The following is a 22,198-nucleotide window of genomic DNA, read 5'->3' as shown; positions in this document are numbered from 1 at the left end:
CTTTAAGAAGTGGGAACTGTTCCATCTAAGCACAGTTATCCCTTTCACATTGAGACTTTTCCCATCACGGTTTTGATACAGGCCATCAGACAACACAGAAAAAGTTTAGAAACTCGGAAATACATACAATATATGTTTAGTATTGCATAATATCAACATTTTATGTATTAATACCATAACTTTTAAATGAAAAAGTAAAAATTCAGACTTATTCTCTGGTGCAAAGGGAGGGCCAAAAAATTTTATGCAGATTTTCCAAGTTAGGGGGGACACTGTGCCCCAATCCCCAGCGATGTGGAAGGGATAACTGTAGCTTATTCGAGCTAAAAGGAGATTTCTTGCTCTTTTCAGAGGAGCTCAGGGGGCCCAGTGTTTTCTTTTATCCTATATTCTTAACGTCCTGACCTGGATATCCCAGGCTAGCATGATCTTGTCAGACTTCAGGAGCAGCAGTGGCATAGGAGGTTAAGAGCTCATGTATCTAATCTGGAGGAACCGGGTTTGATTCCCAGCTCTGCCGCCTGAGCTGTGGAGGCTTATCTGGGGAATTCAGATTAGCTTGTGCACTCCCACACACGCCAGCTGGGTGACCTTGGGCTAGTCACAGCTTCTCGGAGCTCTCTCAGCCCCACCCACCTCACAGGGTGTTTGTTGTGAGGGGGGAAGGGCAAGGAGATTGTAAGCCCCTTTGAGTCTCCTGCAGGAGAGAAAGGGGGATATAAATCCAAATTCTTATTATTATTATTATTATTCATGAGCTAAGCGAGATCAACCCTGGAAAGAATTTGCATGGGAGCCCTCCGAGGAATTCCAGGGTCATGCTGTGGAGACAGGCCATGGCAAACCATTTCTGAACATGTTTTGTCTTGAAAATCCCAGCAGGGGTCACCACAAGTCAGGAGTAACTAGACGGCAAAATAAAAATAGTTCACAATAGCTTCAGGCTGAAGGCTAGGCTGCCCCACTGCCTGTTCTGTGGGGCTTCAAGGAGATTAGTGGGATCTGAAACATCATTTTAAAAATTCTGCGCCAATGCAAATCACTAAAGGTAATTACAGGGTCTTGAAAGTAATGTTTCACATCAGAGATATCTTCTTGTTTGGAAGTGGTGTGGAATTCTGTTGTTTCTCTTAACCATGGCTGTTTCCACACAGTCCAATAACAGTGCCCTAGGGACGGTAAAACAGCATCCCTGGGGCGCTGTTCACACAGCTATCTTCAGGAGACTCTCCTACTGATACCACCCAGGTTTGGTGAAGGTTGGTTCAGGGGGTCCAAAGTTATGGACCCCCAAAAGGGGTGCCCCATCCCCCATTGTTTCCAATGGGAGCTAATGGTAGATGGGTCCTTTTGAGGGTCCATAACTTTGGACCCCTTGAACCAAACTTCACTAAACCTGGGTGGTTTCATCAGGAGAGTCTCCTGAAGATAGCCTAAAATTTTGGTTCTGTTAGCTTAAACATTGCTCTCCTGACAGGCACCCTCAAATTTTCCCCAGGTTCTCTCTTTAAATCCACCCCCTTTAGAGTGGATTTAAAGGGAGAATCTGAGCTCCCTAGGTTAAAAAAAAATGAAAGTATAGTTGAAGGCTTTCACAACCAGATTCAACTGGTTGTTGTGGGTTTTACAGGCTATGTGGCCATGGTCTGATAGATCTTGTTCCTAACGTTTCACCTACTTCTGTGGCTGGCATCTTCAGAGATGTATCACAGAGAGAAGTCTGTTATAAGAGAAGTCTGGACACCGTGTATAACAGACTTCTCTCTGTGATACACCTCTGAAGATGCCAGCCACAGATGCAGGTGAAACATTAGAAACAAGATCTACCAGACCACAGCCACACAGCCCAGAAAACCCACAACAAACAATATTGACAATGATGCTGTTTGGGGTGGGGGGTGGGAAATCTATTCTGAAACAGCATCACTTTCAATGTTTTTTAAACTAGGGAGCCCAGAGTCCCTCTTTAAGGTGGATTTAAAAGGAGAATCTGGGCTCTCTAGTTTAAACATCATTAAAAGTGATGCTGTTTCAGGGTGGATTCCCCCCTTCAAAAAATAGCATCACTTTCAATGTTGTTTAAACTAGGGAGCCCTGGGTGTGTTCAGATGTGTGTGTTGGGGCATGTTCTATAATATGATGGTGACTTTGAGATGCAGAGGTGTATCTGCCTAGGGACATAGGGTACCCCATGTCTTCAGGCGCCCCCATTTGGTCACGTGAGGGGGCATGCAAAAATATCAGGTTCATTTGTGTGTTTTGTGGGTTTTTTAGTGTTTTTTCACTTTTTGGCTAGCAGGGGGGGGAATTTTTAGGCTAGCAGCACCAAAATTTCAGGGTATCATCATGTGACACTCCTGATGTGTCCAAAGTTATGGACCCCCAAAGGGGGTGCCCCATCCCCCATTGTTTCCAATGGGAACTAATAGTAGATGGGGCTACCCTTTTGAGGGTCCATAACTTTGGACCCCCTGACCGAAACGCCACTAAAACTAGGTGGTATCATCAGGATAGTCTCCTACTGATACCACCCAGGTTTGGTAAAGTTTGGTTCAGGGAATCCAAAGCCATGAACCCCCAAAATGGGTGTCCCATCCCTCATCCAATGGGAGCTAATAGTAGATGGGGCTACCCTTTGAGGGTCCATAACTTTGGACCCCCTGAACCAAACTTCACCAAACCTGGGTGGTGTCATCAGGAGAGTCTCCAGAAGATAGCCTGAAAGTTTGGTACTGCTAGTTTAAAGATTGCTCCCCTGACAGGCACCTTCAAATTTCCCCCAAATTCTCCCTTTAAATTCACCCCCTTCGAAGTGGATTTAAAGGGAGAATCTGGGCTTCCTTGTTTAGAAAACATTGAAAGTATTCTCGAAGGCTTTCATGGCCGGATTCAACTGGTTGTTGTGGGTTTTACAGGCTGTGTGGCCGTTGTCTGGTAGATCTTGTTCCTAATGTTCTTTCTTTCTGTAATACACCTCTGAAAATGCCAGCCACAGATGCAGGTGAAACATTAGGAACAAGATCTACCAGACCACAGCCACGCAGCCCAGAAAACCCACAACAACCAAGAGTTTGGATTCATATCCCCCCTTTCTCTCCTGTAGGAGACTCAAAGGGGCTTACAAATCTCCTTGCCTTTCCCCCCTCACAACAAACACCCTGTGAGGTGGGTGGGGCTGAGAGAGCATTACTTTCAATGTTGTTTAAGCTAAAGAGCCCAGATTCTCCCTTAAAGGTAGATTTAAAAGGGGAATCTGGGCTGTCTAGTCTAACCAACATTGAAAATGATGCTATTTCGGGGTGGATTCTCCCTTTATAGGGTATTTAAAAGGAGAATGTGGGCTCCCTAGTTTAAACAACATTGAAAATGATACTGTTTGGGGTGGACCCCCCCCCCCCCCGCCCATACACACATACAGCATCATTTTCAATGTTGTTTAAACTAGGGTGCCCTAGGTGTGCAGATCTGTGAGTTGGGGCATGTTCTATAATGTGATGGTGACTTTGAGATGACCTGGTGCAAAAAAAAATCATTATTTTGTTGGGGGGGGGGCTGCCCATAAGGGCTGGGGACGGGGGCAAGGAAAACTTAGCTTTTGCCCCGTGCTCCATTTTCCCCAGCTACTCCTCTGAAGTCATGCTCTATAGCAGGGGTGGCCAACGTTTGGCGCTCCAGATGTTCATGGACTACAATTCTCATCCCCTGCCAGCAGGGTCAATTGGCCATGTTGGCAGGGGCTGGTGGGAAATGTAGTCCATGAACATCTGGAGCACCATAGGTTGGCCACCCCTGCTCTATAGTTTCATGGCGGTTTCATTTCATTCCAATGCAAAAATCATATATGAATTCATGAGGATCCGCTTAGAGTCGCCTTCTACCGTTCCCAGTTGTTCGTTCAAATCAAAAAGATTATTAAAAACACCTAAAAAGGCATCAGACTCCCTCCCCCCTAAACGCATATTTTGGCCTGGTACCTAAAGGTGAACGTCTAGGGGTCTGCAACCTGCGGTTCTCCAGATGTTCATGGACTACAATTCCCATCAGCCCCTGCCAGCCAGCCCAACTGGCATGTCATGCTGACAGGGGCTGATGGGAATTGTAGTCCATGCACATCTGGAGAACCGCAGGTTGCAGACCCCTGGAAGAAGGGTGTTCCAGAGGCGAGGGGCCACCGCCAAACAGGCCTGTTTCTGCTGACAGGAATGTGAAAGAGGGAGACGGCGGGCCCTTTGTGGAAATGGCTGGTCGCGCCACTCCAGCGGGCGTTTTGCCCGGGAAAGAAGCACAAAAGCCGGGCAGGTGGCCGGACGGGTCTCTCTGGCAAGCGCCTCACAGGCCGGGCCCGGCGGAGGCGGCCCCGCGACGAGCCACCCACAGGCTCCGGCGCCCACCCCGCCCCTGCCGCCGCTCCGACGGGCGGGCGGGCGGGCACGGAGGCCTGGGCCGGCTCGCGACTCGCTGCTCCTCCCTGAGGCGAAATGGCGGCGACCGGGCCCGAGGGCTGCGAGCACTACCGCCGCGGCTGCCTGCTCAAGGTGCGGCCTGGCCGGCCGCGTCTCCCTCTTCCTGACGGCCCCGGGACGGCTGCGCGGATGGGCCGAGGAGAGCCCCGGGATGGGGTGCGGGAGGCGGGCAGGGCCCGGGAGGACGGGGGACGGGGGAGGCAAAGGGAACGGGAGGGGAGAGGCCGGGCCGCTCGGTGGCCCCCGGCTCTGGGAAGAGGGGTCGCCCTGCCCTGACCCCCCCCCCGCACCCCTCCCCCCCACCTACCTCTTTATAGTTTATATTCTTTTGTTTGGTTGGATCTAATACTCCGCCTTCCTCTGACCCCCCCCCCCCCCGCGCGCCTCATTTTATTTTATATTACATTATTTGGGTGGATTTAATCCTCCCCCCCCCCCCGCGCCTCATTTTATTTTATATTACATTATTTGGTTTGATTGGATTGAATACCCTGCCCTGGATTTCATACTCCCAGCCGCCTCTTTTTTTTTAATTGTATATTATTTTGTTTGGCTGGATATAACGCCCTGCCCTCCCCAGGCTAAGCCGGGCTCAGTTCAGCTCACAGCACCATTCACAAAACATCCGCAATAACTGCAATTTACAAAATGACATATGGGTAATTTATAAATTAAGTATAGAGCAGTTTTGCAAATCTTACAGGGCGGGGGGATGAAATAAGTATCCGAAGGGCTGTCAGGTAGCCTAAATTCTCGTTTCCAGTTGTCCACCCCATCCTGCGTTATGTTTAATTCTGACTGGTTTTGATTGCAGGCTCCTTGTTGCAGCCGCTTCTACACCTGCCGCCTCTGCCACGATGGCAGCGAGGACCACATCATGGACCGCTTCCAAGTTCGAGAAGTGCGCTGTGCGAAATGTGGGAAAGACCAGCAGGTAAAATTGCGCGGGGGGCCGACCCGCACCCACCCTTGGCTTGGCGTGCCGACTTTGGGGAAGGGGCAGGGGGGATCCCTCAAAGTTACAGCTGATCTTCTGGAGGGGGGTGGACTCCTCGGCATTATAGCCCCCTGATGCCCTTGTCCTCCTCTGGGTCCCTCTCCAAATAAGTCTCCGGGAGTTTCCCAACCTGGATCTGTAACCCTACCTGAGTTTCTGTCAATCTTGCAACCTGGAATCTGACTTGTGTTGCGGGGTTATTTCATCCTCACTTAGACCATTTCTAAAAGGTTTGATGTGTGTTGGGCATTTCATAACGCGTTGAAATCTATATTTTCCCTTTCCTGTTTATTGCCCGAAAATAAGTGACAAATGAAAAGAGGGGGGGGGGGAGGTCGGTGCTTGCTGAGCAACAAGGGAATTAGAATTAAAATATCTGACGACATGCATGAACAACGAAGCCACCTTTTAAAGGGGGGTGGGGGGGAAGGATATCGAAGGTTTCCAGAAATTTGGAAGCCACAAAAAGATGGGGGGGCTGAAATGTGCACACTACCTATTTTTCCGTCAAGCATGTATTTTACTTGCATAAGATAACTCATCTATAACATTGGACTAGCGTGGTGTAGTGGTTAAGAGCGGTGGACTCTAACCTGGAGAACTGGATTTGTTTCCCCACTCCTCCACATGAAGCCTGCTAGGTGACTTGTGCTAGTGGAGAATCAAACCCGGTTCTCCAGATTATAGTCTGCCGCTTTGAACCACAACACATCGCTGGAGTTTGTATAGCCCTTGTTTCAGTAGTACTTTGACTGGGATACAAGCGAAGAATCGGTATGAATCTCTCAACACAGTTTATGAGAAGTGGTTATTTATATCCATTGTGTTCAGCCTGTGAGCGCAACAGTGCTGATTGTTGGAGAATGGAAGTACCTGTCACCATCCTCCATACTTGGAACTGTTACACTAAAGACTCTCACGCTTATTCTAGCTTATGAACTTGTGCTTGTTCGTAGGCTCAGCAGAGCTGTGAAGACTGCCAGAATGTTTTTGGAGAATATTACTGCAGTATCTGCCATCTGTTTGACGCCGACAAGAAACAGTACCATTGTGAGAAGTGTGGGATTTGTAGGTACAGTAATGGCATCATTTGGGCACTTTGTTGCTGGAAGGCTCCAATTGCCTGGGGCATCTGATCTCTAAGACCTGCCTGCTCATCCCTGCACTCTCCCAGGGGGCTTAACAGGCTGCAGCTGGAGGCGGAAAGTCCAGCCCTGTGTATTATATGTTGAGTTGGAACCAAGCCATAAATGCTAGCTAGGAGGACACTTGAGGGAAGGAAAACATATCGTTTAAGCTGACTACTGTGCCCATGTGTGCACATGCACACCAATGTGGATGCGTTCTGAGAAGATTGTGGTCTGCCCTGTTAGTCTGTGTTTGGCCTCTGCTTTTCTCTAAAGACCTTTAAGACAAGTGCCTGTATTACAGTATACTGGTTCTGAATTTACTCTAGGTTTGGGTGGGGCAGAGGCATAGCTGCCTAAAACTGGCCAGGGTGAGCACAATGGCTTGCCCCCCACCCCACCCGCAAGTGCTACTTGAGTAGGTCACATGATGAGGGGCACATTTGGTGGGCCTTTCCCCGCCCTCGCAACTGCATCCCGCTTCTAAATTCCATGTTTGGGAGCAGGCGCTCAGTTGAATACTGAACCAGCCAGCCTTTAACTGGGCTTGCCCCACCCGGAACTCAACATGGAGTTCAGGAGCAGGGCGGGCGCTTGGTTTGGCTGAGTCCAGCTTTAAACTTTGGCCCTTGAGCTTGCAGTTTAAAGCTCAACACAGCCACACTGAGCTGAGCATCTGACTGAGCAGTTAGTCTGACCGGCTCCGGCTTTGACTCCATCTCTCTCATGTCCCATCCTCATTATGCCAGGTGGGGTTAGTTGTGGCCCCAGAAACATATTTGCTCCCCCCCCCCCCAGTCAGATGCTTTCATCATTACAGACCTTTGTCCATACAACGTGCTTTTTATTGAGTTGATTTCTGTCCAGCCTTTTGATCCCAAAAGGGTCCCCAAGGTGACTTGTGCAAAATAATGAAATATAATTTGAGAGTGCCTCTATCTACTCAGATAAAGCGATACTCCTGATCCTACCCCAGTCTTGTTTGTCATGCCAAACAACACTTTATGATCTATGACATGTAGGACTGGGGTTTCCCTTAACTAGACTGATGCCAATAGAGGTCAGGAGCCGAGGGATTAATTTTCCAAGTGTTCTGGGGTTTGGTTTCGGGTCAGATTAATGGTTTTGAAGCCTCTTCTTCTCCTGTACCATATTCCTGATCCAAATTGGGCGCCTGCAAGCTCGGGAAATGAGTTCTGTTTTCCGAATGGCCAGGTATCAGTGTCACACTCAAGCCATTCAGTCCTCATTCTGGCTGTTTTCAGTGTCTTTCCCCTGTCCGTTGGCCAGGTAGAGATCATGTGTCTGGGGTTATGCTAAGTAACCCATTTTCACTGTCTTTAATCTGGTCCCAGGTAGTGGGCGAGTGACCAGGGCAACCACGGCAAGAGGGTCTGCATGTCCCACCTGCGGTGCCCTCAGTGTGGAGAGGAGAGCGATAACTAGCACATTACTTGTGAGTGGATTAGAATGGCCCATTGTACATTGTACCTATTCAAATGTTTGTCCTCTCAGGATTGGTCCCAAAGAAGAATTCTTCCACTGTTCCAAGTGTAACTTGTGTTTCGCTATGGCTCTCCAAGGAAATCATAAGGTATGAAATGTGAGATTTTAAGCATTAAATTTTTTTAAAAAATTAATCAAAAGATATATCTGGCAGTGACTGGTGAAATAAAACCAGAGTCTGTAGTGGACTGTCTTATGCAAATTATGGGAACTTTGGCTTTGACTTTCATGTTTATATAGACAAATCAAGTGCAGAATAGTTTAGTGTAGTTAAGTTTATTACGGTATCTAACCAAATGCATTCACAAGAAAACTTATACTAAAATCTCTCCTAAAATGTGCTATGTAGACCGAGGATTAAGTAGCAGTTCAAATTACAACGTACAAAGCAAGTATAAAAAATTAGTTTAATCACAAATCACAAGTTTAATCACAAATATTTAGTTTCCACCTGATTGCTACAATCAACGCCAAGAACACCAAACAATTTTGGAACCTCGTTTCCAAGGGCAGTTCTCGCAACTCTACCGCATACACCTCGGCCTCCTCTATCACCCCTTCAACATGGTGGGAGCACTACAATAAAATCTTCTCTGACCCAGATTCCAATCAACCCGATGCAGAGCTACTTGCTCTTGAAGACATACTTGCCAGATGGCCTCGAGGTCAGCTTCCACCCGAGGTGATTCCTTGCCTTATTAGAAAACTCCAAGGCACATGGAAGGCCCCTGGATCCCGGATGGCCTATTCCCTGGAAATCCATCTTACCAACTATGCTGGAAACTGGAAGCTCCCTATATTGCTGTGAAACTTTTCTCATCAATTGATAATGGCGTGACCAATTACCCCAAGATTGGACCACAGGAGCCACTGTTGTTCCAGAATTTTTAAGAAAAGGAAATCATGATCCCCACCTTCCCAATTACAGGCTGAAATGGCCTCCTATCTATCCAAGGGAAACTGTCACTTAGAACACCTCCATGAGAAACTTCCTGGAATGAGGCCCACTCCTGTACTTGGTCTAAAACTGGGCAATCGGTTTCACCATCAAGAGACATTTTCCACGTCACGACCACTATGCGGTGCTAGAGGCACCTTGCCGAGAAATATGGAAAATAACTCCAAGAACTCTGGACTATATGCCAGTTCCCTCGACCTGAGAAATTTGCCTTTGACTCAAATCCCCAGGCAACTTCTTTGGAACAAACTAAGTACTCTGGGAATAGAAAGCGGCTTACTTCTCCTCATCCAAGAGACTTTATGCTGCCACCACTTGCAGCCATCACGTTACAATCCTACCGGCTCCATGCACCCCGAAATGAATTTCTAATAGGAGGGGTGTCAAGGCAAGGCTGTGTCCTTGCCCTTTACTCCTTCAAGCCTGTTTCTACAGGACCTTCCAAATTCCCTTCCCCAACCACTCAGGAGCTCACCCTCCCATCCTTGGCAGAAGTGCTCTCCTTGACCCACCCCTTCCCGCTCATAAATGCCCGATGACAGGGTATTTACTCCTGGCGATACCAAGGGATGGAAGCCTGAAAAGCGTCTACTCGCTAGCCATGGACTACTGCAGAATGCAATCAACTTACAATAAACTATAGAGAAGACCTAAAATAGTGACATTCTCTCAAAAGCGTGGAAACCAGCAGCATGGTCTATCAGTGGGAACAGAATTGACCAAAGTCCAAAGTTTCCAACTACTTGGGAATCCGTTTCCAAGCCATATAACCTGAATTGGTCCGAGCAGTACAAGCACATCTTCCTCTCCACCAAATCCAGTCTTGCTTGCGGCAGCAATTAGAGGCGGTTCTTCTACTCCCAAAGGGGTCAATGATCGATCCCAGCAGCCTTGGTGAGGGCAACCTTTGAGAGAGAACCAAACTGAGTCCCAAGAAACCTTGTATAGGCTCTCCAATCTGGCTAAATCCATAATCTAAAGGCTCTTGAGTCTATACAATCTAGCTTCTTTAAAACTACTTGGAATTTCGAACAAAGCGTGTCATCTCTCTCTCTTTATGTTGAGATTAGGTCTAAATCTTCTCGAAACCGCATTATATGGCTCTCACACAAACAGCGATACTGGCTGCGCCTCCATTTCCGATCAGAACAGGACAGCCTAACAAAGCGAATGCTTTCGGACTCCTACCTCTCCACTTGGAGTCTTCTGATCAAGGAAAAAATTAATTCGTTAGGCTTCGCTTTAGACTTCTTCATAAACATGGACCTTTTGCATCACAGATGATCCTTTAAGTCAAACTTCTGTCGCTAAGGCTACTTGACATTGAAAATCAATTGCTCTCTACTCAATACATGAAGGGCATTTTACCGGAGGGCTCCCACCCTCTTCCCTTCAGTAAAGGGCTACCAAGGTACTTTTACAATATATCTTCCACCCATATCTCCGGCGTACCCTAATGCTAGCCAGGCTGAATTCGCCCTACACTTCCAGCAGTCCTGAGCTGACAGATTTCACTCCAGATCCCATACCAGCAAAGAGCGTGTCCCTGCTTTCACAAAAAAAGCCGATTGAAACAATCGAGGGCACATCCTCCTAGATTGCGAACTATATGCTTCATCTAGAAGAGACAATATATAGACCCATACACTGGGAGGAACTATGCCAACTCACCAGACAAAGGTCAAATCCTTCTTTCTGCTTTGTGATCAGTCTCCTCAGAAGATCCCCTAGAGCGTTGCCAAATTCCTGGCATGGCACAGTCAGATTCGCCACAGAATTTTTAGTTTTATTTATTTATTTATTGTTTTTTTAACTGCTGGAAGTGTCCGGAGACCTACACTCGATTTTAATAACTTGAAGTCTCCCCAACCTCCCTGTTGTATTTTAAACTTATGCCAATAAAAAGGTTGATGATGATGAAGGTATGAAATGTGAGATTTTAAGCATTAATTTTTTTAAAAAAATTAATCAAAAGATATATCTGGCAGTGACTGGGTAGAGAATAAAACCAGAGTCTAGTGAGTGGACATGTGTATGCAAGATTACTTATGAAGGAGCGTTAGGCTTTGCAGCTTTTTCATGTTTATATATAGAATGAAATCAAGTGCAGAATAGTTTAGTGTAGTTAAGTTTATTACGGTATCTAACCAAATGCATTCACAAGAAAACTTATACTAAAATCTCTCCTAAAATGTGCTATGTAGACCGAGGATTAAGTAGCAGTTCAAATTACAACGTACAAAGCAAGTATAAAAAATTAGTTTAATCACAAATCACAAGTTTAATCACAAATATTTAGTTTCCACTTAATCCATGTACGACATAAATTTTCCATACTTTATTGCACAATACTTTTGCCATACATTATTGCAGAATACATCACAACCTGGCTGAAAAGATGAACGTTTCCATCAGATAGAAGAATTTTAATTCTTCTGGGCCTCCAGAAATTTAGTTCATCAGAGGGACAATAATATTTAGAATGGGCTACTACATTATGTAAGGGGCACCTGAAAAAATGCACTCAAGGATTTCCGTTCCCCAGGATTTACCTGGGCATGCTCTCTCTGTCCTCAAGAGACTTTCTGAATCTCCCTTTCAGCACGGCGGAGGGTAAAGCATAAGGGATCTGCAACCTATGGTTCTCCAGATGTTCATGGACTACAATTCCCATCAGCCAATTGGCCATTTTGGCAGGGGCTGATGGGAATTGTAGTCCGTGAACATCTGGAGAGCCACAGGTTGCAGACCCCTGGGAATGTCCTCCTATGGCTCTTCATTTTCAGGAAGGAAAAGTGGGCAGCCAAAGTATTATACACATTTATATGATACACATTACATAAAATTCACAATCATTTACCATGAGCTACTTTCTGACTTTCGCTATTTCTGCAAGAAACTTGGCAACCATAGCAGTAATCTCAGGAATGTGGTTGTTCAACAAAGTACGAAGGATGTCGTCTGTATTCAAGAGGTCTTTAGACAGAATTATACGTAACTAACAGTTCAGAGTAATATGTTGAGTTGAATCAAGGGAACTAGAGGAGCATGTATGTATTCTCTCCTGCAGTGGGATTTTCAGACATCTCCCAGTCAGAACCATTGAGGGGATGGCCGTAAACCAAGCTAACATAAGAGCTGTACATTGTGAAGTTGTGAAAATACTGAGCCATTCTTCTGTAGGGAGGTGACAGTTTCAGTACGGCAGGAGAGCAGGGGATGACTTTTCAAATTCTAGGTCTAATGTTCTTCAGCAATTAGAGTGGGCCCCATCATAAAAGGGGCACCTGAAAAAAATATGCTCAAGGGTTTCTATTTCCCCAGACTTATATGGGCATCAAGTGCAGGATCTTACCTCCCTGGGATATGAAAACCAGCTTGCTTTCCAATCTCAATTGAATCTAAGGAAAGCAGACTGCCTAAAGCAGGCTGAGGAGGAGGCGCCAACCTTCTGTTGAGAGCAATCTCCCCTGCCCTCTCCCAAAGTGTTCTAGCGGCTTTCTCTTCAGCAGTGTTCAATTGTTCTCGTAAGGCTGCCGTGCAGAGCAGAAGCCCCAAGCTCACTTGGGCACGCAGAACTGTTAAGATTGGATCTTGGCTGCATCCAGATTTTTTTCAGATCTCTTCAGATCTCTCAAGAAATGGGGCAAAAAAACCTTGATGTGACCTTCAATCAAGCACCTTTTGTGCAGCAGCGTGAGCACACCTTTTGCATCACAGATGATCCTTTAAGTTTATTGGACCAGTGTGTGTCAGCAGGATTTTGGGGTACGGGTAGATTGAAAGCCAGATCTGAGCAGCCAGTGTGATACAGCGGCAAAAAAGGCTAATGCGCTCTTGGGGGTGTATCATCAGAGGCATAACACCCCAATCATACGATGCTGCTGTACATGGCAATGGGCAGGCCTCGCCTGGAATATTGTGTGCAGTTCTGGAGACCTCACTTCAAAAAGGATGTGGACTGACTGGAGCAGGTGCAGAAGAGAGCAGCAGGGATCGTCAGGGCCTGCAGACTAAGCCCTGTGAGGAAAGGCTGAGAGACGAGGAAACATTCAGTCTAGAGGAGAAGATGTTGAAGGGGAACATGATCGCTCTCTCTAAGTATCTGAAAAGCTTTTCCTGTTGACAGCAGAGGAGGGGACTCACAATTGTGGGTATAAATGATCGGCAGAAAGATCATGTGGAAATTGGAAATTTTCATTTTTTTTCGCTTATGGGTAATTCAGTAGGGGCAGTGGCTGCCCTGGGTGGTGGGGAGCTCCCCCTCCCTGGCAGTCTGCAAGCTGTGGTTGGATGAACACTTGTCAGGGATACTCTAGGCCAGTGATGGCGAACCTTTTTGAGACCGAGTGCCCAAATTGCAACCCAAGCCCCACTTATTTATCGCAAAGTGCCAACCTGGCAATTTAACCTAAAAGCTGAGGTTTTCATTTAGAAAAAAAAACACGGTTGGCTCCCTTTTCCTCCGCCCCACCCGCTCGAGCAGGGGCCAGCCTGCTCTAGCCTCCAGCAAGTCCCGCACACACCACTCTGTGCTCTCTAGCCTCTCTGACTCCTCTGCGCCCCCCTACCCTTGGGCAGCAGCCACCTGGAGCACAGGCACCAGACACTTCAGCCGAGTCCTCCCTGCTCACCGCGGTGCGTGCACGTCTTGTTCAGTGGCCCAGGCCAGCCTAGATGTGTGTGTGTGAGGGGGGTGATTTTCCACCCCCCACATGATGAACTCTGTGTGCGCGTGCCCACAGAGAGGACTCCGAGTGCCACCTCTGGCACCCGTGCCATAGGTTCGGCATCACTGCTCTAGGCTGGTCACGCATTGAGCAGGAGGTTCTGACTAGATGGCCTGTATTGCCCCTCCCACCTCTATCATTCTATGTTTACTCAATAGGAAGGCTCACTGTTCATAGTTACCAAGTAGATGTGCATAGCACTGAGGGCTTTACTTTAACTGGTGTGTCTGTTTTGAGGAGGACCTCTTATAACAAAGGTTTGCTTATATAGCATCTCTCTCTTTTTTACACAGTGCATTGAAAATGTCTCAAGGCAAGACTGCCCCATATGTTTGGAGGTAACTTCTTCAATCTGTCAGTGGGTTGTTTTTATTTAATTTTGTGCATTTGAAAGTGTCTCCTTTGATGTTTGTGGAAATCATGGTTCTCATTTCTTAAAACAGGACATTCATACATCACGTGTGGCAGCTCATGTCTTGCCCTGTGGACATCTCCTTCATCGGTAAGTCTGGAGAAGTGAACACTAGAAATGGAATCCCACTATGTTGTGAATGACCTGGTTGCTACAAATAGCTAGGAAAGTTTCCTCTGTGTTCTGCGCTGGGGTGATTTCGCTATCCCAGGTGTACATCTGTTGACCGAATGCATGGAGAAGTAGCTGTACCACTTTGCTTTCTTAGGGCGTTACAGTTAGAGAGTCAGCATGGTTCAGGAGTGGTGGACTCTAATCTGGAGAACTCCATATGAGTGGCAAACTGTTATCTGGTGAACCAGGTTTGTTCTCCTGCTCCTTCACATGAAGCCTCCTCGGTGACCTTAGAACTCTGTCATCCCCGTCTGCTTCATGGGGTGTCTGTTGTGGTGAGAGGAAGGGAAGGAGTTGTGAGCCGCTTTCAGACTCTTTTCAGTTGAGAAAAGCGCGGTATAAATCCAAACTCCTCCTCTTCTTCTTTCTGTTTTCAATAGTAAAGAATGTCCCCAACTTACAGCCAGTTACTGCTTACAGTTTGTTTTCTGTAAACAAAACAGACACACAAAAGTGCTTGGGGTGCAAAACAACTCCAGAATCTGTGCATTTGCCATTTGGGTCCTTTTTTACCCCTTGCCTATTTAACATTGAGTAGAAAATAAGGGAATTCTTTCTAAGGAGCCCAGCTGATGCCTTCCACTGCTGCAGGGGAAGTGGGGAGGAAAGTGCTGACCCAGCTCCGGAATGTATTACAGTTGGCATCACTCAGGCATGTTGATGAGATGCCATCGCCCGTGCCAGTTAATAGCTGAACCATAAAAAAAGCACCCCAAAAGAAGCCACATATATACTATATGTAGCAGTGGCGTAGTGGTTAAGAGCAGGTGCGTTCTAATCTGGAGGAACCAGGTTTGATTCCCCGCTCTGCCGCCTGAGCTGTGGAGGCTTCTCTGGAGGATTCAGGTTAGCCTGTGCACTCCCAACACACGGCAGCTGGGTGACCTCGGGATAGTCACAGTTCTTCTGAGCTCTCTCAGCCCCACCCACCTCACAGGGTGTTTGTTGTGAGCGGGGAAGAGAAAGGAGTTTATAAGCCCCTTTTGAATCTCCTTACAGGAGAGAAAGGGCGGGATATAAATCAAAACTCTTCTTCTTTTATATTGCTTAATGTGCATAATTCATAAAAAGAAAAAAAATGTAAAATAAATGAGATGAATTCTCTCAGGCATAAGTATGCAAGTTCCTGTGTCCAGCATGGGTATAGTCGTTAAGAGCAGTGGACTCTAATTTAGAGAACTGGGTTTGATTCCCCATTCTTCCACATGAGTGGCGGGCTCTTACCTGGTGAACTGGATTTGTTTCCCTCCTCCTCAACCTGAAGCTTTCTGGGTAACCTTGGGCCAGTCACAGTTCTCTCAGAACTCTCTCACCCCACCTACCCCACAAGGTTTTTGTTGTGCGGAAAGAAAGGGAGGCAGTTTGTAAGCCGCCTTGAGTCTCCTTACAGGAGAGAAAGGGGGGGGGGGCAGGTATACATCCAAACTCTTCTTCATTAATATTCAAATGTCCTTAAATGTCTAAAATACCATACATCAACAAAACCCCGAATGTGGTCTTTTAACCTATGCACAGAACATTGGCACTGATGATGAGCAACTTACAAACATTCACTACATATCCATTCTTTATACCAGTGGTGGCGAACCTCTGGCACAGGTGCCAAAGGTGGCACTCAGAGCCTTTTCTATGGGCACACGCAAACAGAGTCGCCCCCCCCCCCACACACACACACACACACCCACACATCTAGGCTGGCCTGGGCCGCTGGGCTCAATTATTAGCATTAAACTTAAGACCTAGTTTTGGGGAAGCAGTGTAGGTAACCCTGTTAAGCGCTGTTAAACCCCACTGATTTTCATGCGAAGAACTAAAGCACAATCCTTTGCCTGGGAGTAAGCTCGGTTGCTGCAATAGGGCTTGCTTCTGAGTAAACCCTCCTAGGGTCGTGATTCACCAGTTGGAAGAGTTGCATGGTTGCTTCAAAGCAAAGCCACCTACTACCGCCAAGCTTACTCCTGAGTAATGCACACCTCGGAGCCAACCGTTTTTTCTAAACTAAACCCTCAGTATTCAGGTTAAATTGCCATGTTGGCACTTTGCGATAAATAAGCGGGTTTTGGGTTGCAATTTGGGCACTTGGTCTCGAAAAGGTTTGCCATCACTGCTTTATAAAATAAATTCCGAAGAAAAAACATCTCGTTTAGTATACATTTGCTCTTTTTTTGGATTACACACGTTATGTGATATATGATATACGTGAATGGAGTAATTTGTGGGTTTCTGTCCCACCCCCATTGTCATTGTGGTGTTGCTCATGCCAAGGCAGCAGCATCTTCCTCCAGGGAACCACCCTTGCATCTGAGGCTGAGGACGTTAACAAGGAAATGAGGCGGGGTTGGCGCTTGTGCCACTCGCTTCTTTATGTGTTTGTTAATTCGTGTAATAATGCTGTTCTGTTTCTTCGTCTAGAACTTGCTTTGAAGACATGCTGAAAGAGTAAGTACTGACAACTATGCATTCTAGGGGGCGGAGGGGGAGTGAAACTTGTGGCCCATTGAATATGATTGAGTGTTGCATAGACCAGGGGGGACCAAACTTGCTTAATGCAAAAACCATACAGAACAAACTTCAAATGTTCGAGAGCCGTAAGACATGCATATTACACACTCATTTTTATAGTTACATTTTGGCCACTTGGCCACAGTTTGACCACTCAGCATAGACTGTTGTGAAGGAGTCGTGCCTGTTACTGGAAAGTAAAGGAATGCCAGTTAACTACCAGTGAAGGCATTATGCCTGTTACTGGAAAGCGTTTGGTGGGGGATACGGGTTCCAGCCGAAGTCGTGAGCAATGTTATGTGTGCCAGCAGCCTGACTTGCGTGTCTGTCCTTCGACAGAGGTTACAGGTGTCCTTTGTGTATGCATTCAGCATTAGATATGACCAAACAAACCTTTTCTATAAATATTAAGAAATAAAATGCATACGTAATGATAAGTATTCATGCATGTGATTTATTAACATTAAAATAAAAACAAAGGGGTAAAAATAGATATTGCTAATAATAGTTACTGGCTATTACTGCTAGTAGCAATACTGTGAGTCTCCATCTTGGCTGTGAGGCATTTAAAATCTAGCTGATAGGTTGTCAGGGCTGTATGCATTACAGGGGCTTCAGGGCCTTAGGCACTTCTGCCTCTGAAAACCACACCCGAGCTCTTTCCATCCCTTCCGGCCTCTCTACCCCACGGCAAAGAGTGGCAGTGCAGCCAGGAACAAAGATATGCAGCAGGAGACAGGCCAGGAAAGGGGAGACCCACTCCACCACCCAGCCTCCCCGGCCATGAGCCGCACATTATCTGGCAAAGAGCTGCCATTCGGCATAAACTGTTGTGAAGGAATCGTGCCTGTTACTGGAAAGTAAAGGAATGCCACTTACTACCTGTGAAGGAATTATGCTGGTTACTGGAAAGCATTTGGTGGGGGATGCGGGTTCCAGCCAAAGTCGTGAGCAATGTTATGCGTGCCAGCGGCCTGACTTGTGTGTCTGTTCTTCGACAGAGGTTATAGGTGTCCTTTGTGTATGCATTCAGCATTAGATATGACCAGACACTGGCAACAGCTGGACACTGAAGTAGCACAGACGCCTATACCCTTGGAGTATCAGCACATGATGGTTGAGGTAAAGTGGCAGATGTCTGGACAGCAATACAAAATGTCACCCCATTGGTTGCTTGCCATTGGGCGTCATCCTCTGAATAAGACAGAACTGTATGCTTGCTGCACTACAAAAACCTAGAAAAGTGCCCTTAAATCTAGCCCCAAGCAGTACTCAGCTCTTTAATTTGTGTGTGAATCTGCTAAATTGGTGTGAGTTTCTTTCCTTCTCTCCTCCACTTAACCTGAAAATTGTAACTCATTTTTAATTAAATTATGCAAAATAAATTATGTAAAGGGTAGCAAGGACTCCTGCAGTTCACTGAAGCTCTGCTCTCAGCCCCTGGAAATCCTAACTGGGCATTTACTCTGACTTCTGAGACGTTACAATCTTTTCCTTACCCTTTTAAACATTCCTTTGCAACCCAAAAGACTAGATTGAGTTTCTAAACCATCTGTACCAAATTCTGCTCCCTCTGCCACATTCTGAGGTTTTTCTGTGCTCTTGTAGAATTAATACTCACCCATACAGAATGGGTTGTTGTTGTTGTTGTTTTTTGGGGGGGGTGTCTTGAGAATATTTTTTGTACAAGCTAGTAACAAAATATTTTCCCTCCAGCAGTTTAGAGTATCTAGCGGGCTTCTTGAGGTGCTTTTGCAAAGTCCTCAGGACTACAACAGTGGAGTCCTTGCCACAGTGTGGTTGTATTTTCAGGTACAGCGAGCTGTGACTTTGTAGACAGTGGTGGCAGATGCTGGGTGGGGGTCACACAGGTGTGTCTGTGACCCCTCGAGGGATGCCCTATTCCACAATTGTTTTGCTGGATAGGGTAGAGAGGCCACTCCCTCCTTGGTTGAGCTGGGAAGGGATTATTTATGGTCAGGAAAGTTTCTTCCTCCCCCATCCACCCTTCTTGAAACTTGCCAGTCTGGCTCCTTCAAGCAGAAGCTGTTTGTGTTTTACTATAATAGGTGTGCACTGGATGGCCTGGAATTCACTGAAAGCCCGTGCATGGATCTTGGCATTTACATTAAAGCAAAAAATCTCCAGTGTGAGGAAAGGGATTTTGAATCTTTTTGAGAAGGACTCTTGTATGGGGCATGGAAGGTGCTAGTTAAAAATAGACTCCAGTGGCTAGGATTTGATTATGAAAATATGAATTTCATAAAATAAAGGCCCCAGTATTGGAGTGGGACAAGTACTTTATTGAGGGTGCGTGTGCATGCTCAGCAGCAGTTTTGGTGTTCCCTTCTCTTATTATGCGATCCCATTTTTAAAAAACCTATTGATCCCTTATTGTAAAAGAGCATTTATCCTCGCTCACTTAAATTCTTTTGCCCCAGCCGTACCAAAAGGTCAGTTCACAGGGCCAGCATATTTGGACAGAGTTTGCAAATGTGGATCTGGTCAGCTTGAGTCCTCAGAATATATTTTACTGGAGTGTAAAATCTGGTCTGATTTGAGAGAAAAAGCATTGTCCCTCATAACAGGGTATGTGAATTTACCTTCTCAAAATATCATCCACTTTTTTCTTCTAGATGAGGATTGGAAAATCACCTTAGCAGTTGCTAAATATTTAGCTGCAGTGATTGTCTGTAAGAGGGTTGGATTTTGATTTAAAACCTTTGATTTTTAAAAAGTCTGAAGGGGGCTTTGTGTGCCTTGTTGAAGAGGTTCAGTTGCTTTTCTGCAAGACACACGTTTTTGTTCATGGAATTAGTTCTCCATATGATGTGGAACAGAAAATATATGTCCATGTGGACTTTTTTGTTTCTAAAATGCCTTGTGTCGTAATTGAACTGGGCCTTTTGAAAGCTGGAAGTGGTTAGTCTTGCAGACAAGGATCTGGGAGACTCACAGGATTGTTGTGAAGATAAAATGAAAGAGGCGAGAATGTTGGAAACTGCTTTAGATCCTCCTTGTGGAGAAAATCAGGATATAAATGAAGTAAATAATAACTGTAGCTTAAGAAGGGAGGGCGGATAAAAGGTAGTTTGGTTGGTGTGTGGGACAAAGAAAATGAAGCAGGGAAAGGTGTGGATATAGGGGTTGCCAAGAGGAGGGGAAAGAAAAAATAGTTTGGGGTGAGGATACAGGGGAAAGTGAGCACAGTTGGCCTTCACCCAGACTGATGGCCAGAACCACAAAGAGTTTTCCCACAAAGAGGGATGGGTTTATGGTGGGGAGGGTTGAAGGACAGGTGAAAAGTAAAAGTAGCTTTTCTAGTAGATGAGAAGGACAGAGAGAAGCAGGGAAAGGAAAGCTGTAGCGGCTTTCAGAAAAGTGAAAGAGGCAATAGGTGGTGGTGGGGGAAACGAGCTGCCTTCATCAAGTCTTGCTTCTGTTTTTTCCACTTTTAACATATAACAAACATGGTGAATGTTACCACCCAATCTCCTCGTCCACATGCTGGCTTAAGGGCGGTAGCGTACCAAGTCATTGTGTCCCAGGGATCTACAGTGGCAACTTCGCCAGAGTTTTCCCAGGGAGAAGCAAGGCAGGAAGGCTGAAGGCGGGGTGCAGGTAACAGGTGTGGAGGCTGGTGAGTGGGAAAGAAAGGAGGAGGCTGAAAAAGGGGGAGTTTCTGCGTGAGGAGCTTTCAGAGGACAGAAAGAGGAAATAATGGGGAAAAGAAGGACCCCTCTGCAAGCCCTTGCAGGGTCCTGCTTGTCTTCATTCTAAACCCAGTTCCATTTAATCATATTGGGAACTGGAAGATCTGATGAAAAAATTCCAGCAAACATCACTTTGCCGTTAGATAAGCAAAAAGATATTTCTAGTCAAGACATGTTTTTAAAAATTGTTATCTTTTAGACTGTTTCTGTAACCAACAACTTCTGTCTCTTTTACAGCTCAGTTGTTGGTAGTTACTGTTGCTGTTAATCTCTGTGTTGCATTTACACAACTGTTGTCTGTTTGGTTCCAGATCCTTTGCAACGACTGCACCACTCGATCCACAGTGCAATTCCATATTCTGGGCATGAAGTGCAAAAACTGTAACTCGTATAACACAGCGCAGGACGGCAGCAGTCACGTCTCCTGGCCCAGCAGGGAGTGAGCGTGGCTGCACGGGGCACCATCATCTCCTGCTTCACATGCAGGGCGCGTTCTCTGGTCTGAAGAGTTGTTTCCCCCTCAGTTAAAGCATGTACTTGTGTGGGTGACCAAACTTTCCATCCTGACATCTCACTGGAAGCGTTTCCTGATTTTAAGAATGGATACTTTGGGGCTGTACGCATGGACCAACTCGGAAAGAGCCATCGTTCTTAAGGTTTCTCCTCATGTGGAAGAATCGTACACTGTTAACAATACATTGGCATGTTTCTGGCAATTGAGATGGATGAAATAAAGTAACCCCAGATTACTATATTGGCTACTGAGCAGGGGTGGAAGCCCAGCTGGAGGGAACTACCAGCTTTAGTGTCTTCGTACATGAAAACCTCCTACCCTCTGCTTCATGGAAGGCAAGTTATCTGCATTGCTCAGACTATCTAGTTCAAGTTTGCACAGGTCTTGTATGAAGGGGAGAGAGAACTGGTTGTGGTGGGTTTTCCGGGCTGTGTGGCCGTGGTCTGGTAGATCTTGTTCCTAACGTTTCACCTGCATCTGTGGCTGGCATCTTCAGAGGTGTATCTTCAGAGGTGTGTCACAGAGAGGTCACTTCTCTCTGTGATACACCTCTGAAGATGCCAGCCACAGATGCAGGCAAAACATTAGGAACAAGATCTACCAGACCACGGCCACACAGCCCGGAAAACCCACCACAACCAGTTGAATCCTTCGTGAAAACCTTTGACAATACAGGAGAGAAAACGTTCAAACCTGCTGCTTTTTTAAATTAAAAAAGCTTCAAGTGTAGACCTATGCAAAGAATGATTTTACCCCATAATAGAGGTGAAGCTGCAATGCTGTCCTTCCTACGCCAACATGTAATAAAAGGCTGTGTCAGTCGTATTCCAAACTGTTGGTTTTCTTTCACCCAGATGTGATTTTATCATTAATCACTGCAACTCCCCACACCTTTCTTAACTATTTGACTAATGCAGGGTCTGTTTATTGTTTCTGTAGTATTGTCAGTGCAGAGTACAAGATGAGGGGTCCCTGCCTCAACAGCCACATGATGTAGTGGTTAATAATGTTGGGTTAGAATCTGGGAGACCCAGGTTCGAATCCCACGTGTGCCCAGGAAACTTTCTGGGTTGCCTCAAGCCAGTCACATAGTCTCAGCCAA

General features: G+C 46.2%; 1 protein-coding gene across 6 annotated transcripts; it reads left to right on the top strand.

The window, feature by feature from the left end:
* Positions 1 to 4,102: 4,102 nt before the first annotated feature.
* RCHY1 (ring finger and CHY zinc finger domain containing 1) lies at positions 4,103 to 21,334 on the top strand. Of its 6 annotated transcripts, none has more exons than XM_048511397.1 (9): positions 4,103 to 4,535; positions 5,278 to 5,397; positions 6,417 to 6,532; positions 8,103 to 8,181; positions 14,075 to 14,119; positions 14,225 to 14,283; positions 16,780 to 16,806; positions 17,871 to 17,991; positions 20,894 to 21,334. In XM_048511397.1, the coding sequence occupies exons 1-9, from the start codon at positions 4,479 to 4,481 to the stop codon at positions 21,023 to 21,025; spliced, it is 756 nt and encodes a 251-aa protein (XP_048367354.1). In that variant the 5' UTR covers positions 4,103 to 4,478; the 3' UTR covers positions 21,026 to 21,334. The 6 variants fall into 6 exon arrangements, with proteins under 6 accessions (XP_048367354.1, XP_048367357.1, XP_048367356.1 ...); XM_048511400.1 differs by having other exon boundaries at positions 17,903 to 17,991; positions 20,894 to 21,024; XM_048511398.1 differs by lacking the exon at positions 4,103 to 4,535 and adding an exon at positions 4,650 to 5,122.
* Positions 21,335 to 22,198: the final 864 nt, after the last annotated feature.

The sequence above is a fragment of the Sphaerodactylus townsendi genome, linkage group LG11 (assembly GCF_021028975.2).
Source record: "Sphaerodactylus townsendi isolate TG3544 linkage group LG11, MPM_Stown_v2.3, whole genome shotgun sequence".
NCBI lineage: Eukaryota > Metazoa > Chordata > Lepidosauria > Squamata > Sphaerodactylidae > Sphaerodactylus > Sphaerodactylus townsendi.
Note: the sequence above shows the minus strand (reverse complement) of the source record. Positions and strands in the feature narration are given on the sequence as shown.

What these genes read in the sequence shown, in the direction of transcription:
- RCHY1 (XM_048511397.1), top strand. Translation starts at nt 4,479, where the DNA reads ATGGCGGCGACCGGGCCCGAGGGCTGCGAGCACTACCGCCGCGGCTGC. An exon ending in ACTGCCCCATATGTTTGGAG is followed by an intron (nt 14,120 to 14,224) that starts GTAACTTCTTCA and finishes TTCTTAAAACAG; the next exon opens with GACATTCATACATCACGTGT. An exon ending in ATCAGCACATGATGGTTGAG is followed by an intron (nt 17,992 to 20,893) that starts GTAAAGTGGCAG and finishes GTTTGGTTCCAG; the next exon opens with ATCCTTTGCAACGACTGCAC.